A 20,747-nucleotide genomic window follows, 5' to 3' on the forward strand; every position below is an offset into this window, starting at 1 on the left:
TGAGCTTGAAGCTATATCGTCTAAGAGAGGAGGACTTAGCCCAGAAGTGAGATATTTACAAGCTATTAAGATGTAAGATGACGCACTACTTGAATAACTTATGAGTAAACTCTTAAATGATATTTGAATTCTTAAGAATAACTTAAAATAAGGCGTGTGTAGAATTTGAAACTTGTTAAAACACTTGTTAAAACTTCTTAAAGTTGTGGTATCAGGAAAACTTTTAAAACTTGTGCACTTAAAAAATATTCATAAACTTGATATTGCATAAGAATTTCATGGATTATGAAAAGTCTTTTACTCTGATGAAGGGATATTTATAGACAATAATTTACTTTTCTGAAATTAATATCTCGAAAGTGATCCATTTAGGTCTCTAGGCGCTGCACTAATGATGGAGACGGAAATCCTCTTAATGCTGAGCAATATTGGTCATTTGTTGAGAAATTGTATTTTATAATACCCAATTAATTACATGGTATGGAAGCTGATGTTTTTAAATAATGAAGATGGTTATGCGAGTGTCCTATTATTTGAATACTTGTCAGCAATTTTTTTTGTTATTTGGATTAAATATTTCTGGTATCCTGAAGCGACGAAATTCCTCATGTTGAATTTTATTAACATGTACAATGAAATTGTCTTTTTTGTATATTCAAGAAAGGCAAGCAAGCTACTACTGGGTCTGATGGTAAGCCAAGGTGGCTCCCCCATAGACATTTCCTAGTCCTTAAGTCACTTTGTCTTCTACATGAATATGTAGAAGACAAAGTGACTTAAGTCAATACAGATTATAAGATCATACATGAATATGATCTTGTAATCTGTAATGACACGAGTCGCTCTTGCAGTACATTGTTTTGATGTTTAGCAAGTTTAGAGGGGCCTGCAAAAAGGTCTACGAATAAATAAGTATAAAAAATGTTCAAAACCAATATTCAATTAAATGCCCTTATATAACAAGATGTAACTTTTATACGTTAGAATTAAAACAAATTTGCAACCTTTTTTCACTCTTTTCACTTTAAGTTTGTGATGAAAAGGTGTGATAAAAATGGACCCTGAGAAACACTTTAAAAAATATGGCACCTAAACAATTAATAATCATGCAGTATTTATTCAATTGTGTGTAATTCAATATGACCTCAAACATTTGATATTAGATCGAAGGTGAAGAATAGCGTCTTGTGATTGCGTCAATTGTATTAAATTAAATTATAACAGACATGAACTAAACAAATAACAGCATATAATATCAATAAAGCTTGATATTTTCAAGCTGAATATCATTTCAATCACAAAAAGGGCCAGAGCCAATTCAAGCGATAAAAAACCCTGAAAGTTAATATTCTTTGAATTTAATTAGGAACCTCTGTAAATTAACTAAAATCAAAATCGATCTGTGTTGCAATAAATTAAAATCTACCACCGATTGAATGAACCAGCATCATTTGTAAATTTTGATGCACCAAGTAATCATCTGAATATATAAATAGAGATACAATTAATTCCAAGAAAAGTAATAATTTAACAGACAAAGACGAAATGGAAACTTAAATAAATGGAAAAGAAATTGAGAGAAAAACATCTGGCCATCAAGGAAAGTTAATATAAAATGATGATGATGATGAAATAATAAGCCAGAAGTGGATAGTAATCTCTTTCATCATCTAGTGCACCTTCTTCTTGGTGATGTAACATTTATTATCATACTTGTTCATCTGCCTTCAATTGTAGAACAATCAGCAAATAGCTAGTCTTAAAAGTATTTTAGATTCAGTAACAGTAACCGAATGAATGAATGATTTTCTCTAATGTCGCGAAAGGGTTACATCTGTTATATCTCGTCATATTGAATTCAAATTATCTGTAAATAATATAACACAAACACAAATAGTTTTATCAGTCGAATGATAAGAACTCGGGATGCGTTATTATGATTGTTATTAATTTAATTTGTAATGAATCGATTTGTTACGTACGATTTGTCTTGGCTAAACTATTGATTCAAGCTTGAAAGTCAAGGACAGACATAGTCATTGTCTACTTTTTTATTCCTTAAAAGCGTAATAGACTTCTATTCTAATATTATAAATGTGAAGGTATTTCTGTATCTCTGTCGATCTTTCACAGCCAAACGACTGAACCGAATTTGATGAAATTTGGTTTTCAAACTCAAACATGAATTCAAAGAAAGGACATAGGCATTTTTTGCCAAACACATGACAATCAACCCTCTAAGCGCGAGCGAAACCGCGGGGTAGAACACTGGTTCTATCCTAATAACACTAGTTATGATAAAGGATCATTAAAAAGTAATCAAAAATATTATTCACAAATATAATCCTTTCGATAACTTCGAAATTTTGCAAAATAAAAATTAGACCATGACATGTTAGGTACCCTATGTTTTAAATCAACGTCTTAAATTTAATGATAGGTTAACCAATTAAAATGCCTCCAGTGAGAACTGACAAGGTACTCGAATATATTTTTATGTGATAATAATAATTATTATATAATGTTTTTATAGGAATGACTGAGTAACTAAAACTTTATAGATGACAAAGTTTATCACTATTTATATAACAAGTAAGTATATAACAATAAATATCAGTCTTGTAATATATATTATTATTAAATTATCAATAACGTATTATGATGATAAAATTATGGTCATTTTTTAACTCATACTCCAAATCAGATAGTTGGAATATAAGTTGTTAGTAACTTTGGTCATGGACTTGTTATGCGACTTCCGAATAGAATAATGACGATAATTCATTTTTACTGCCTCAGAATTTTGTCATTAATGAATGATTTTTGTAAATATTATAAGGAACTATGTAATGTTGAAGATTTTAAAGAAAATATTTGGAATGATTTTCACATATTTGGAAAAGGACTTTATATCGCTGAAGAAAGTAAACCTCAAGACCAAAATTTGTCCAACATCATTATAAATATTTAGGACATTAACTTTATTAAAGTATAAATAAAAAATTTACATTATTCTGTTAAATAGAAATAAAATTAAAATATATCTACATAAACTACTAAATGATCAAAACTATAAAGATACAGAGAAAACTATATATTTATATATGACAAACACACAATGCACTTATAAGACACACACATATGCATGCATATCATGTAATACACATAGAAAATTCCGTACCACATTAGATCGACATATTTTTGCACTCGTTTTTTTACATTTCTTTATATTTTCTTAAAATTACAATCATAAGCGCGCTCTTTACAGACATATATGTACCTATATTAACTAAAATCAATCTAGAAATATTCTTAATTTAAATACGAGCGAACTGATATATCCTAAATTTGCTTCTGATTTAAATAAGAAAACTTACAATTATGTATTACATACAAATATATTATAAATAAACAAATCTCTCATGTAGAGCTTGACGAACACCTTTGGTGAACTTACTTAATTTTGATCGAAATTAGTTTTGATGTTCTTGTATCGATGAGTCGAGATGGCCCAGTGGTTAGAACGCGTGCATCTTAACCGATGATTGCGGGTTCAAACCCAGGCAAGCACCGCTGATTCATGTGCTTAATTTGTCTTTATAATTCACCTCGTACTTGACGGTGAAGGAAAACATCGTGAGGAAACCTGCATGTGACAAATTTCATAGAAATTCTGCCAAATGTGTATTCCACCAACCCGCATTGGAACAGCGTGGTGGAATATGTTCCAAACCTTCTCCTCAAAGGGAGAGGATGCCTTTAGCTCAGCAGTGGGAATTTACAGGCTGTTGTTGTTGTTTGTTGTTCTTGTATATTTTTGAGGCCTCACAATCAAAATATTAAGATATCTGATTAGAAAATTCAATATAATTTTGGATACCTAGTACTGTTCGACTTTGCATAATAATAGATTAAGCATACTATGTATATATCTTAACAAATTTTAAATATTATTCCCTTTTCACAGGTAGGCGCTTACTGCTACGCCGAATTGGGGACAATGATTCGGCTCAGCGGCGCGGACTACGCGTACATCATGCAGACATTCGGCCCCTTTGCTGCATTCATCAGACTGTGGATCGAGTGCATGATCGTCAGACCTTGTTCTCAGGTACCTTCATTTTTTTTAATGTGTGCAGTATTGCTGTTGGCCCTACTGGCCTTTACAGCGTCACCGGTCTTTCGGGCGACACAATGTCCCCTGCCCTAAGGTTGAGTGCGGGGCTCGAGTTTTAATTTAAAGTTCATCCTGAGGGTATCTCCTATGAGATCGCACCTCGGCTCAGAACGAAGTCGTTGCGGAGTGAATTTACTGACGTCTCGGCCGCCTCCGTGACGTCGCATATCTGTTTTCCGCCGGCGGACACGAGGAGTGTCCGCCGGCGGAAAACGCTAACGTGTGTAGTGTGGTGGTTTTCCCTACAAATGGTTCGTTTGCAATAGTGAAGCTGTCGTCTACTTCGTTCAGGACGTTCATAGGTCGCCTGAGTCTATCTGGATGGTACCTTCAGATGATTCACAAGCTTTTACATGACTTTACATTTTAATACCTATGTGTTGGTAACGATTTGGTACATGTTCGGAACGATGAGTGAATCTTAACCGATGTTTGTGAGTTGAAACCTAGGTTACCAGTGAAATTTGTTGTGCTTAATTTGTTTTTACACAAGTAATCGAAAATTCTTGGCCTTAAACAAAGACATGTTCTAAAATCAAGATTGTGTAATGAATTAGCAGTATTATATTGTCCTTGCGCGTTTATAACTTCAAACAATCTTATCACCCTTCGTGATATTATTAAGTTATGAAATTTTAATTACATTTAGTAACACAAAAATTAAAGTAACAACCTACTATTCTACTGTTGGGCAGCATACTCTGAAGAGAAAATATGGAGCACAGTGGTGCCAATAGTAATAGGTTGGTTTTTTGAAAATAGTTGGGTAGACTGTTCTGACAGAGAACTATGGAAGGAAAAGACACGCTGCGCCGACCCCAAATAAAATTGGGATATGGACAGGAGGATGATGATGATGAGCTGGGTAGACTGTCAAATTGAACAACCATCCCTAACGACCCTATATATATCAGTACTAGATCGAAGATACAATCAAAAGGAAAACCTAGAGAACTATAAAATGCATTCGACATTAGTCAAAGCAAATCCCAACTTCGCTCTCATCCAAATTGTTGTCAACCAATTAGTCGAAAGTCAAAAGCAATGTCAAAGAGCTGGGTCGCTTGGAGATAATCATTTGCCGATTGTGATCTAATTGCTAATTCGAATACATGTGTCACTTCTAAACATTTCTTGGGCGGTTCTTCGTCGGGAGCATTGTAACAATTATCAAAAAAAAAATTTGGCATTTATAAAAAATAAATAAAAATAAATTCATTTCAATTATTATATAATCCTTTATGGGATAAAGAATTATATAATAATTATTTCGCTATATAAATTCCAGAAAATATTAAAAATAGAATAATGTGTAATACCCAAATAACAAAAACAATAAGTAAAATAAAAATAAATAAAAAATAATCGGTAGAGTTGGTAAGAGTGCTTATATAGAATATGTAAGTGCTAAATTATTGAGAGTAATATTCAATGGTAGGACATTAAAACTTCGTAATGTGATTTGCATAGAAGAAATAAATATAAGAACAATTGGATTAGGGGTACGGGGTCAAAGTCCTGCAGTACATCATAAATAATTTGATTTTCTTTTTAACGAACGATTTGAATTTCGAGATATCTTGTAAAATATCAACGTTTCTAGTGAGTTCTTACAGAGCGCTTCTGGTGTCGAGACGTACGTCTGACCATTTATTCGCTTTAGAATTTTCACTCTTTCTAAGCCATTAACGCTAGTACTTCACGTGCCTCATTCAAAAGTGGCGAGAGCAAGCCAACTTAACGCTCAACTGAAACTCACGTTGTTAAATACATTCTAAACCTTATCTTATAAAACATTAAGTTTATTATTGTTTACTGTTACTATAAGTAAAGCTTTTTGTAATTTTTCTATACAGATATATCTTTATGTGTTTTGTAGAATTGTAATTAATCAAGCCTCGATTTAACTTATCATGATTCAAACGAAATCTGCATTATGTTTTGGAAAGTCAGTTTTGTCACCCGAGTATAGATCTCATTATCAAAAATGGCAAATAGTGCATGGAATTAATTTGACATAAATTTCAAACAGATGTCTCGCATAATTATAAGCGAAAGGTCCAATTATTAGATTAATGATATATTGCGAGTCGAGATGACCCAGTCGTTAGAAGGCGTGCATCTTAACCCATGATTTCGGGTTCAAACCCAGGCAACACCACTATATATTCGTGCTTAATTTGTGTTTATTATTCATCTCGTGCTCGGCCTTGAAGGAAAACATCATGAGGATCGTAGACATATGCAGGTTATGTGTCTAATTTCATCGAAATTCTGCCATATGTGAATTCCACCAACCCGCATTGGAACAGCGTGGTGGAATATCTTCCAAACCAAATTAATGTGGGAAGAGGCCTTAGCCCAGCAGTGGGAAATTTACAGACTGTTACTTTACTTTACTTTAAATATATTGTACGATGAATGAACAACTGTTTAATAGTAAACATTGAATTTAAAACATAAGCTCGGTGGAAAAATTTAGCCCAGTAATCGGATATTTACTTTCATGAAAGTACACACGACAGCAAAATGGGATCATGAAGTAACGAGCCTCTTGAAGTAACCTCAATTGTTGTTACGCCCAAGGATAACATACTAACCTAAACAAATATCTCGCCCACGATCAAATATTTCCGACAGCACACAACAGTCACGTTTGATATCGAGGCCAGGTAAATCAATGCCTTTTAACCCCCAAAAGTTTGGCCTGTATTACTAGCTGCCGTATATTATTGCGTCATCTTTTGGTTAGGGTTCTTGAGCATTTCGGCGTATTTTCATTCTTTCAAATCAAATAGTATAATCAAGTATACTTCACAATGAAACGTTTTTGAATCGTCAATAATACTGGTAGTATACCGTTTCGGAAAGCAGCTTTTAGCGAGAAGAAACTCGCATAGTTGCTCTTTTCATATAAACAGATTCACAACGCTGTTCTTTACATTATTTAGTGTCCTTTGATGGAATCCGAGCCTAACTCCAGCCGTTTCTTTCTAAAATAGTACTCATTTAAAAAATAATATGATTAATTTAGAAATTAATACTAAATAATTAAGTTAAATAAGAAATTTTTAACTTTGCCGTTTTGTAAATTCAAATCCTTTATAAAAATACATTGGTAAAAAAGCCATATTATTCGATACAAGATTTTGTAGCTGATAAAAAAGCGTAGAATTAATACCTGTTGACTTCCAGGCAGGATATATTAATTTAAATAATTATATTAACCAACATGACTGTATTTTTTTAAATGTTGAAAAAGAGTAACTACTGATTTTCTTGACGGTTCTTCTCGGTAGAATCTATTTTCCGAATCGATGGTAGCTTTACTTAATTGTAAAATGACGATTCAAAAGTGCTTGTAAAAGCTCACTTGAAAATTTTATTTTGATTTTGATTTTTTGATTTTTAATCTTCATACTGATAATGATCAATGTAAATCTATTTTGCTCAGTTAACTCAAGTCTTACGACGTATATTGTTTAATTGTTCCGCATTTTATTACGACTTGATACCGCCGTCTGCAAATTGACAAAGCAGTGCCACGGTGGTAGCTGACGCAATCCCGAATGTTTCTTATGGCATTATTATCACTCAACAATAATAATCGTTAAGAATATTACGTACTAATAGTTGCCCGTGACTTCGCTGGCGTTTTTGAGTGTTGGTTGTCTTGTGCTAGGCAAAAAAGTAGCCTTTCTTGGAATTCAAGTTTGCTTCATACTAAATTTCATAAAATTCGGTTCATTGGTTGGTCGTGAAAAAACGGCAGACAAACAGACAGACAGACAGAGTTACTTTAATATAGTATTAAATATTTAATATAGATTAGTAAAGAGTAGTAATATTGTCTATGTCTAAATCTCTTTGTCTCTGATATTTTGGACAGAACGCCAGGAGTCTATGATAGAGTATCTATGGGAGTTTATAGCAATTATAAATAAAATAAATATGAGACAACATCACATACATTACTCTGATCCCAATGTAAGTAGCTAAAGCACTTGTGTTATGGAAAATCAGAAGTAACGACGGTACCACAAACACCCAGACCCAAGAGAACATAGAAAACGAATGCTAATCTACATTGACACGGCCGGGAATCGAACCCGGGACCTCGGAGTGGCGTACCCATGAAAACCGGTGTACACACCAATCGACTCGGAGGTCGTCAAATTAACATTATATGATGTAAATAGTTACTACATAGGACTAAGAATTCAATTGTGATAATTACACAATAATGTCTGATGCAAGAGCAAATACCAGCTCCCTAGTTTTCAAGCATGATCATTTCAGCTAAGCTTTGCAACTGTTGTGGATTTGTGATTGGCTGTGATCCAATGTTTTAAAGCCAAAGCCTCAAGAAATTTAGGATCGATCTGAGTGTCAGAATTATGAAACCTCTTTTGTTTTCTTTATTTTATTTTTTAATTTTTCTAATAATACTTGAACGATACGCATTAAAGCGATTAAATATATAAATTAACTACCAATGTATATATCTTACCTGATTGACTGATGCGTTGTTTCTATTTGTAAGTATAAAACGGTTTTTAGTTCTTTTAAAAAATATATTTATATAAGAGCAAAGGCTTAATTAAAATTGATTAATTAACAATAAATCAAACGACATGAACATAACAATAAACAAAAATAAAGCAAGGAGGATATTAATAATTAAAAATTACAAGTAAAGCTCTTTGAAGTTTGTTGCCCCGCGGTGACTTTGTACGTTCTTAGTTAAAGGCGTCACCAACACAAAGGCATTGTTTCCGATTGTTTGGTGGTAGAAAGCTTATTGGGTGGTATTTAAACAAAGTAGACCTTTGTTTAAATCCTTACAAGTAGAAAATTTTTAAAAATACACAAACAATTAAGTTTATAATGCGCTTAAGCAATCTCAGCTTGACCTATTTTCACACAAAACTAATCAATATGGCGTCATGTTAATACAACGTGTAGGTTATCTCACTAATTATACCCTTCAAATTTATTAATATATACAAATCATAACAATTACGAAGCCATGATAATATTAATAGAACGAAAGAGTTCCAGTCTACTTGCATAACACAATTTCTAAAGATAGTATAGAACTCTATTCAATAAAGACGCTTTACGCGCAATTTGTTGCAATATATATTTACTTGAGTAATAAAGACGTACGGGACGTATAGAGCTAAGAAAATAGACATCAATTTTCTTAGCCACGCCATATTGATTCTTCGCTTACATTTATTCTTAAATGAGATTATTGGCGCCCGATGTGGGACAATTTAACAATACTGTGTGCTATATATCTGAATACTAATAAATTGGTTGCTAAGAATGTTTTTTAAAAAATAACGTTGCTGTTATTTATTTTTAAACTTTAACTTGGTCAAGATGTAAACAATCTGTTGTATAGATACCAGCGATTTGTTTGTCAGCGACGTTGCAACAGGGATTTCGGAAGTTAAATTAAGTGGATAGATTAGTCAAAAAAAATAATTATGATTGTAATTTTATTAAAATAATGATTAATATGATGATTTATATGATGGAATTTGTTTTGTTATACTTATATATATTAAACAAGAACTTATTGTACAGATATTTGTAAATCGCTTAATAAAATTAATCTTAGTTATTTAAGAATTTAAGTTATTTAAGAGCAAAGAGTTTTACCCCTGCTGTAATTGTGATTAATATGTCGACATTTAATTGTTACTTTTATAATATATATAACGGACGAGCAAGATCAAAACCAAAATCAAAATATACTTTATTCAAGAAGACTTTTACAAGCATATTCGTCGTCATTTAATTTAATTTGTAGTAAGTAATTTATATATCAAATGCACGAGTTCTGACAACTGGGCCGTCTCGGCTCCCCAACGGCTCTCTCGTCCGTACCAAGTAACATAAAATTAAAAAAATAATGAATAGAAGTAGAATTTGCTAATTTATATATACGAGTCGAGATGGCCAAGTGGTTAAAACGCGTGCATCTTAACCGATGATTGCGGATTCAAACCCAGGCAAGCACCGCTGATTCATGTGCTTAATTTGTCTTTATAATTCATCTCGTGCGTTCCAATTTCATAGAAATTCTGCCACATGTGTATTCCACTAACCCGCATTGGAACAGCGTGGTGGAATATGTTAAAATACCTTCTCCTCCAAGGGAGATGAGGCCTTAAGCCCAGCTGTGGGAATTTACAGGCTGTTGTTGTTGCTAATTTATTCCATTTATGTACTCTGTTGTGTTATATGTACTTATAAGGCTGAAGTCAAAAAAGAACTGTATTCATTAATATTTGTATCCAACAGGCAATCGTCGCTTTGACGTTCAGCGTGTACGTGCTGAAACCGATATTCCCCGAGTGTGATCCGCCTGAAGACGCCACCCGATTATTGGCTGCTTGTTGCATTCGTAAGTTATTTAACCTCTATAACCTCCGGCATACAAGGTAGAAAAGTTCTTGCCCGTACAATATGGACTTAAAATAACACCTTAGTAAATATCTATCCATTAAGGATATTTTGTGTTTGCCTTAATAAGTTATGAAGTTATAAAAACCCAATGTAATGAAGAAAATAAACTTCAATTATAAAAAAAACACAAAATGCTAAAGTAACTCTCATATGTAACTGCATTAGATGTATACGTCGTGCGATGGGATAAAGTACCATAACAAGGAATTACCATTTTGTTATGGATATTTTTCTTGACATTTCTATTATTTTTCAAATCTCTACCTTCTATTTATTTCCAATTAATTAAAAAAGTAATAATTTTATTTGAGAGTATCCCTATATTTCATCGTATGCCCGATGGATTTCAGTGTCTATAATTACTACGAATAAATATATTAATGCATAATCAATGTTAGAGACTTACGTCCTTTTTGGAACGTAGTTCTTTTACGCGACTTTTAGTAGGATAAAGTCTTATGCTATCGCATGGAGTCGACATTTCTCCGTTCTTATAAATATTACTTAGCGGTTGTATTGTGGAAAATAGATTTTTCTCTCTCTTTCACAGTATGAAAGAAGAAGACGGCAATCTTTGACCAACCACCTCATAAATATTTATAATTAAAACCATTGGTGTGATAATAATACAACATTTAGTATTTTAAAGGACATTTGGTTCTCAAATTTGCCCAATTCTATGAGTGGTCAGTAGATAATAATGTAACTAAATTACTTTTATTATCTACAGTTCTTCTGACGTTCGTGAACTGCTGGTCGGTGAAGGCAGCTACCCGGGTACAGGACTGGTTCACTTACGCCAAACTTCTCGCTCTGTTCATCATTATCGCGGCTGGTATCTACCAACTTTGCAGAGGTAAGGCTCTTTTGTTAATTAATTTACAATAATTTAAACCATCTTTAATTTTTTTTTTCCCTTTAACTTAACTAACCATATCGGTTTCACACGGGTGTTAAAGGGTGTACATCAAAACGCTTACACTCAAGGAAAGGTTACATTTTTAGGGCAAGTGATCTTCGAAAGAATACATAGTACCGAATTTTGGTCACACTTAGATTAAACTATAACGATGCTTTGTGCCTAAAGGACAGATGTTTATTTCTTTCTGAATTATTTCAAATCTAGGTAACGATATTGATTTGGTATTTGATTGAGAAGCTATTGTAAATAAAAGTAGTAAGGAATTAATTATAAACAAAAATATGCCACGCCCTAGAACTGTCACGATATCTAAAACACACCCTCAAATCTTAATGGAATAAAAAGGAGAAAAAACTTCATTAACTCGATGTCAGCTGCACGCGCTCGCTATCAATGGCTCGGGATAAATCTATTTGCTCCATAAATTACTCCACACGCCCGGCAGGAATATTAAATTGCCTTAACACATACACAATAACGAGGGACGAGATAAAAATAGCTTCAGATGAAATTGTTTCGTTTTAAAATATTTGAAAATGTCAATATTTAATACAGTACGACACAACTTAGCTGTAGCATCGGCTAAATTCGTAAAACCGATCACATCCGAATTAAGTACGCTATTTCAAACTATCAATATTTATTTCTCATGTCTCTACACAAACGTAATAACTTGTAATATCATATGAACTAATATATTCGTCAGTTTGACACGTCGATTTACATGCACTTGCTTTCTCGGGTTGATCTGACGCGAGAATCTACAGCGAAGAATAGCGTCGAATAGCGCGATAGAGAATTATTTCTTTTGGTTGTGTAAATCGGCAGTAATCGGTTATATTTAATTTGCCGATGCTACATCTAAGTTTGCATCGTACTATACTCTCGTATACATATATGTTAATACTTGTAATAGTAATAGTGTCACAAACAGTATCACCCACGCTACGGACAGATGAACCAGTTACGATGTGACTTGTGTACTACATTGACCTGAATAGTGCTCGAATTTTAAAAACTACTTGGTGGTAGGGCTTTGTGCAAGCCCGCCTGGGTAGGTACCACCCACTCATCAGTTATTCTACCGCTAAATAACAGTACTCGGTATTGTTGTGTTCCGGTCTGGAGGGTGAGTGAGCCAGTGTAACTACAGGCACAAGGGACATAACATCTTAGTTCCCAAGGTTGGTGGCACATTGACGATGTAAGGAATAGTTAATACATATATCTTACAGCGTCATTGTCTATGGGTGATGATGACCGCTTACCATCAGGTGGCTCTTATGCTCGTCCGCCAACTCATAACATAAAAAAAAAATCGACGTTTTCGCTAGCACGATACTGTTAACAACCAATCACGATTAAAGTTACCACTTTTGACTGCTTGTCGATTGTTTTTGCCCGTTAATAAGGAACCCTTCGAAGGCAATGACTCGCCATTGGCCGGTTTTTTAATTAAAGCTAAGCGAAATCTTCGAGTAACCTGAGTCTTCTGTGCTTAATTCATAATTATATCAGGTCTGTGAACAAGTTGAACGTAGGAAATTGTGACCTGTAATATTATTTTATATATATAAACAATTAATTTTATTCTTTACTGAGTTTCTTGTCGTTTCTTCTCGGTAGAATGTACCTTCTGAACTGGATTAACATTTAGTGCAAGACTTCAAAATGGTCCGAGATGGCCCAGTGGTTAGAACGCGTGCATCTTAACCGATGATTTCGGGTTCAAAGTCAAACCCAGACAAGCACCACTATATTTGTGTGCTTAATTTGTGTTTATAATTTATCTTGTGCTCGGCGGTGAATGAAAACACGTGTCTAATTTCATCGAAATTCTGCCACATGTGCATTCCACCAACCCGCATTGGAACAGCGTAGTGAAATATGTTCCAAACCCTCTCCTTAATGTAAGAGGAGGCCTTAGCCCAGTTGTGGGAAATTTACGGGATGTTAATTTACTTTACTTTACTTTTTCTTCACTTCAAAATTAGGGTCTACTTTAAAAAATAACATATATTTTTTTAAACTTATGACATATAAGTATAATGTAAGCATAACGTAACTCTTTATCAAATTAACGATAAATAGTTTTTATAAAAGAATGGCCGTAAACAAAAAAGTTATCGATAACTTAAATAATTCTGACAGCGTTGACGATTCGATTCATAATTCAAAATCGATGTCTCGAAAAATCTAAATCGTCTTAAATATCAATTCGTATTTCCTGATCTCTCGGAAGGCGTTGGCGGCCGAACGGACAGACGAGCTTATTAGAAGATTGCTACAATCCGGTGCGCTCCGGTTACATTATTTAATTTTCATGTGAAAAGGCAAACCGTCCGTCATTGTCCGCGTTCTCTTCAATACAATATTATTCCTCCTTTGTTACAACAAACAACAACAATAACAGCCTGTAAATTCCCACTGCTGGGCTAAAGGCCTCCTCTCCCTTGGAGGAGAAGGTTTGGAACATATTCCACCACCCAATTTCAATGCGGGTTGGTGGAATGCACATGTGGCAGAATTTATATGAAATTTGTCACATGCAGGTTTCCACAGGTTCCACAGGTTTTCACGATGTTTTCCTACACCGCCGAGTACGAGATGAATTATAAAGAAAATTAAGCACATGAAAAAGCGGTGCTTGCCTGGGTTAGAACCCCGCAATCATCAGTTAAGATGCACGCGTTCTAACCACTGGGCCATCTCGACTCTCTTATGTTACATTTACCTCTAACCCAATAATTTAACACTAAGTGTAATTGTGTGTGTAGATCAAGTGATTCAAGAATTCAATAATAGATAAGCATCTAAAATTTTCATGTACTTAATTTGTGTTTGTAATTTATGTCACCAATCCAATGGTGAGGAAGCCTGCTTATGTCGATCGAAAAATTTTTAGATGTGTATTCTCAAAGTCCCACTGGAATAGCGTTGTTGAATAAGGCCATACAGAGACTGCTACTTATATTTCTGTTTTTCTTTTTTCACGTATTATTGTGACGCATATATATTATTTACATTTGCGTATGTAAATAATGTAATACGAGCATTAAAAGCTATGAGAATGTGTATCTTCTAGATTTATTTAAATAAATGTATTTTAGGAAATTTGATTTTGATTATTTGTATATGGTGACGTATTTTTTGGACGATGGACATTCTTTGGATTTTGCTTTAAGAGATAAAAAATAATAATAATATAATATTCTTTTAACGTAATGCAATACAAAGCTGAATTTATACAGATTGTTCTAGTTTATCGAGATCTTCACCGTAAGGACGAAAATTAGGAGCAACGTCGCATTCTGCCTTTTTACCCGTAAATTCAATCAAGAATGTTTTACTTTCAGGGAAAGTGGAACACTTCACGTTTGAGGGTACAACGAGCGACGTAACTTCTATAGCGCTGTCTTTTTACTCCGGCCTCTTCGCGTACAACGGATGGTAGGATACCTCCCTACTATTTAAATCCTCCTCGTAAATTAGAATAATTCATCCAAATATTGGAAAACATCACATACACTACTCTGATCCCAATGTAAGTAGCTAAAGCACTTGTGTTGTGAAAAATTAGAAGTAACGACGGTACCACAAACACCCAGACCCAAGACAACATAGAAAACTAATGAACATTTTCTACATCGACTTGGCTGGGAATCGAAAGCGAACCGAAGTGCCGTACCCATAAAAACCGGTGCACACAATACTCGACCACGGTCATTTACTAATTATTTTAATAATGTATTTCTACTAGCTGAATGTAAATTCACTTTTGCCTCTTGATTTGTAACAGGAATTACTTGAACTTTATCATCGAGGAGTTGAAGGATCCAGTTCGCAACTTGCCGCGAGCCATCGCTATCTCCTGCACGCTCGTCACCGTCGTGTACACGTTCACGAACGTCGCCTTCTACACCACGCTCTCTCCCACTGAGGTTAGCACATCAAGTTATTGAAATTAATCGCGACCAAGCCGGACTGCACATATGCGGGTCATTGCATTTTTAAAAATTCAAATTTTTGTTTTGTATTTTAGATAACCTTAGGATACGTCCTAAAATAGACATTTAAGTTTTGTATGACCTACAAAATGAGTCGATGATACTTGAATTAAAAAACATTATTATTATTACACACACACAGGCACATGCACGCACACACACACAAGCCAATTTTTCATTATCAGACAGACGATCAACTTATCAGGACCGACATATACGCAACACTTACGTGCATCGCATCTATTAGAAGAACATAGCCTACATACTCTGAAATTCCAAAAGTAACCTAATCTAACACGCCCATTCAGAAGACACCCTTAGCTTCGTCCATTGCATTGAGCTCTCACGTCGGTCTCATTTATTTGATCTCAACACTCGGCCCCCAACATTTAAGAGCAGTAAGATCACACAACAGACAGACATTAATAGAGATATCAATAATATATTATAAATATAAATAAGAGCAGAGATAGCCCAGTGGTCAGAACGCGTGCATCTTAACCGACGATTACATCTTCAAACCCAAGCAAGCACCACTGAATTTTCATACACTTAATTCGTGTTTATAACTCATATCGTGCTCGGCGGTGAAGGAAAACATCCCGAGGACACCTGCATCTAATTTCAACAAAATTACGATACACGTGTATATTCCACCAACCATTGCAGCAGCGTGGTGGAATATTCTTAAACCTTCTCAAAGGGAGAGGAGCACATACTTATAAGTATTAAATAGTTATTAACCCGCATTTGTGGATGTGCAGGTGTTGGGTTCGGCGGCTGTGGCGGTCACGTTCGCGGAGCGCCTTTTCGGCTGGTTCGCGCTCTCCATACCGCTGTTCGTGGCGGCGTCTACATTCGGAGCCGTCAATGGCGTATTGCTCACTTCATCTAGGTGAGTCAATGTGATTATGTCAGCTTAATTTGTCTTATACATCTCAACTACTGAAAGTATTCTTGTACCGAATGTATACTGTGTTTGGCCATTATAATTCGTTTTCTTTTCGAGTGTTGGGTTTATAAGTAGTTTTTAATGTAGCTTCCAATGAGGAAATAACTACTAATTCTAATGTGAGCCATAATTTTTAAGACTAAAATATTAACATTATTGTGAGTGTTATATTATTTATATTTTTTATGATAAAATGATATAAATCAATTATTAACTTTTCTGAAATTTTCTCAACTTAATAAAATGATTAGTTGTTTTTTTATTAAAATCTATCCGCGTTAGAACTAGTCAACCAGAAAAATGATAGACAGCAATGGTGTTCCTTAAAATTCACACATCGAGCATTTGTTTTAAATGGCATTAAGACAAAGAAGTCGATATGGAGACATGTCCAGTGTGAGTAAGCGATATGAGCGATGTGTCGTGTCAGGCTGTTCTACGCGGGCGCGGCGCAGGGGCAGATGCCGGGCATGCTGACCATGGTGACGCCGCGCGCCACGCCCGCGCCCGCCGTGCTCGCCGTGGCGCTGCTGTCGCTGCTCTACCTCACCGTGTCCGACATCTACGCGCTCATCAACTACGTCGGCTTCGCTACCTGGGTGAGCACGCTCAAACACTGCCCGTAAATACTGGCACAGTTACAAAAAAACCATTGCAATTCCTTTTACATTATCACCATAATTGGGAATGTTAATTACAAAAAACACACCAAACAAGTTACCATTCGTTACCATCGGGTGGATAATTAATTACCTACCTCGGTAAAATCTCTATTTAAGTGGTTTAATCTAATTAGTTAATCTATTAATACTTTTACAGCTTAGCATAGGAGCTGCAGTACTGTGTCTACCAGTACTGCGATACACTCAGCCAAATCTCGAGAGACCGATTAAAGTCAACTTATTCTTCCCAGGTAAAGAACTAATAAAAAAAATCTATTCAATATCATACAGAAACGTGTAATGTATCATAATGTTAATCATTACCAATAATGGAGAAATTAAATTATATGTGACCAAAGTCAGTACCTTGTGGCACCCTACACATCACTTACTTATCAACATATATTTAGTTTATACGCGACTTTAAGACTAATTGAGCGTTTTAATACAATACTAGCTGTCTATCCAGGCTTCACATAAGTTACAAACATACAAATAACATAATACATAAAATAAATATACAAACTTTTCTAGTGATCTACATCATCTGCACGATCCTGGTGATAGCGTTCCCAGCTGTAGCGTCCCCAGCTGAAACGGGCGTTGGCTGTCTCATGATCCTGACAGCTGTGCCGGTGTATCTGTTGCTGCTGGAACCCAGGACGAGGCTAAAAGGACTTGGACCTATTACTGGTAAGGCAGCTGATCGTGTCATATTATTTTGAGAAATAATATAATAGGCTATTTGACAATACGAAAAATAAAGTGTCACTTTTTGTAATCAGTAGGTATATATTATGAGTTTAAAAATGGTTATTTATTAACAAAAGTCGAAAATAATAATGAAACTACTCAAAAATTCATAAATAAAAATGCATTTTTGTCACGTGACACAAAACGCCCCTGATTGGTCGGGTTTATGATGACGTCACTTGCTCGTTACCTTCTTTGCCTACTGTATGTGGATTATATGTTATATGGATTATACAATACAGGTAAGTGACGTCACCGACCCCATTGTAGTGCCATATTGACAAATACTGTTTTCGCGCGGCATTTAAATATTGGCTTTTTAATTTTATATTTTTCAGCCAATATTTACTAGAATTAACAGAAACAACTTTTACTGGGTTCTTTACCTCTACTAAATAATATAACATGAATTTTAAAAACCAGTCAAATAGCCTATTATAGTTCTTGCAATCTGCGAGCGCGCGTGGCCTTTATTTGTGTTTGTAACCGTAAACACATAATTGCGTTAGTGTGTGTAACTGACGGAGCGATCAGTAGCGAGTGAGCCTTCACTCGGGTAACTTGTCTTTATTGTTTCCGCGTCACTATTGTTCACGAAGTACGGTCAGCATGTCAAATCTCAAATGTGAAAGAAAACGTAAAATAATTCATAGCGAGGTAAGTTTTTTTATTTTTATACTTGTTTTTTGATATTTTTGTAGTTACCAATATGTAACTTTACTACTATTTGCAGGGACGCGCCATTTTTGCCCGCGTGTACCACTTTCTTCAAGGAGAGTATAATTTTATGAAAGCGAACAATATGGATCATTGCGATTTGAGTCCTTTGGCTAATATACGAAAACGTACCGCTGAAGCTACAGGGTTTAGTGAACGAACTGTAACTACAATATTGAAAGAAGAAAAAGAGCTGCCATCTACTTCTGCAAGTTTTACTTCACCTACGAAAAAACGACGTAAGAGAAATAACAAATTTAATTTAGACAACATGAATCTTGAAATCATTCGAACTACTGTGCAAAATTTCCATATTGTAGAAAAGCAATTACTAACATTATCAAAATTGCAATCAGTTTTGAGAGAAAAGATTGGGTTTGATGGATGCTTAAATACATTACGTTCGATATTAAAGAAATTAGGCTACAAATGGAGAAAAATTGGGAACAACAGAGAAGCATTACAAGAAAGACATGAAATTCAATTTTGGCGATTAAATTTTTTAAAAAAGATCTTTCAGTACCGTTCGGAAGGTCGTCCAATTGTATACACTGACGAAACATATGTTTTGACTTCTCACGTGCGGCAAAACACCTGGTTGCCTCAAAACAATGACCCCAAAGGCAATAAACAGTTTACAAAGAAACTGAGCACAGGAAGCCGCTTTATTGTAGTGCATGCAGGCAGCAGCGACGGTTTTGTGCCTAATGCTTCGCTAGTCTACAAAGCTGCATCTACATCAGGAGATTATCATTCAAACATGAATCATGATAATTATACAAAATGGCTTAATGAAAAGTTATTGCCAAACTTACCTGAGAAGTCAGTTATTGTTATGGACAACGCTTCTTATCACAATACTCGAAGCAGCAAAATACCGACCTCTAATTCCAGTAAAGGGGAAATGCAAAAGTGGCTGACAGAGAATGGCATCTCATTTGATAATCGTTTTAAAAAAGTAGAACTGTATGATTTAATTAAAAAGAACAAGGACCGTTTAATAACATTTAAAATAGATGACTTTATAAGAAAAAAAGGTTTCGAAATCTTAAGACTCCCTCCGTATCACCCAGAGCTTAACCCGATTGAAAATATATGGGGTATTATAAAAAACCAAATTGCCTCAAAAAATATAGGCCAAACCATGACCGTTGTTCAAAATTTAATAGATGAATGCATAAATAATATAGACCAAACCACCTGGCGAAATACATGCAAGCACGTTGAAAAAATTGAAACAGAATACATGAAGTATTTCGACTATGATTTCCAGTTTATTATAAATGTAAGTGAAGATGATGACAGCGACAATGAAAGTGAAAATGATGACAGCGACAGGATAGAAATGTTTGATGAAAATAGTAATATAATTTAAATTATTTTGTTATTAGTCGAGATGGTCCAGGGGGAGTCGAGATGGCCCAGTGGTTAGAATGCGTGCATCTTAACCGATGATTGCGGGTTCGAACACAGGCAAGCACCGCTGATTCATGTGCTTAATGTGTCTTTATAATTCATCTCGTGCTCAGCGGTGAAGGAAAACATCGTAAGGAAACGTGCATGTGACAAATTTCATAGAAAATCTGCCACATGTGTATTCCACCAACTCGCATTGGAACAGCGTGGTGGAATATGTTCCAAAACCTTCTTCTCAAAGGGAGAGGATGCCTTTAGCCCAGCAGTGGGAATTTACAGGCTATTGTTGTTGTTGTTATTTTGCTATTAATAATAACTGAACGAACTGTTTATTTTGTGTATATTTTAATTTTCTACCTGTAATTATTTATTATTATTAATGTAAATTAATAGTTATTTTAACGCTTTTGTTTATTTTTCATTTTGACCACTCCTAATAAATAAATAAAAAAAATATTTTTAAAATATAAAAATAGGTAATATCCATAATTAATTTATGGATTTTTGATTGCTAACTGTACGCACGGTCGCTTTTACGCCTACATTGACGCGTATACAGATTGGTCACTCATACAACTAAGGGCGACGCGCACTCGTAGATTGCAAGAACTATACATATATTGATGATTGAGTGATCTCGTCCTGACTGGTTTCGTCCAAT

At 34.7% G+C, this 20,747-nt stretch overlaps 1 protein-coding gene across 1 annotated transcript in view; it reads left to right on the forward strand.

Moving 5' to 3' along the window:
• LOC124539763 (large neutral amino acids transporter small subunit 1) overlaps positions 1-20,747 on the forward strand; it is a 41,812-nt gene that overhangs the window by 19,338 nt on the left and 1,727 nt on the right. The window contains exons 3-11 of the mRNA XM_047117110.1: positions 3,968-4,111; positions 10,493-10,595; positions 11,388-11,513; positions 14,936-15,029; positions 15,379-15,520; positions 16,351-16,481; positions 16,969-17,137; positions 17,358-17,451; positions 17,735-17,893. Of these exons, the coding sequence (XP_046973066.1) occupies positions 3,968-4,111; positions 10,493-10,595; positions 11,388-11,513; positions 14,936-15,029; positions 15,379-15,520; positions 16,351-16,481; positions 16,969-17,137; positions 17,358-17,451; positions 17,735-17,893 (1,162 nt within the window). The remainder of the gene's footprint in view (positions 1-3,967; positions 4,112-10,492; positions 10,596-11,387; positions 11,514-14,935; positions 15,030-15,378; positions 15,521-16,350; positions 16,482-16,968; positions 17,138-17,357; positions 17,452-17,734; positions 17,894-20,747) is intronic.

Source organism: Vanessa cardui, chromosome 23, assembly GCF_905220365.1.
Source record: "Vanessa cardui chromosome 23, ilVanCard2.1, whole genome shotgun sequence".
Classification (NCBI taxonomy): domain Eukaryota; kingdom Metazoa; phylum Arthropoda; class Insecta; order Lepidoptera; family Nymphalidae; genus Vanessa; species Vanessa cardui.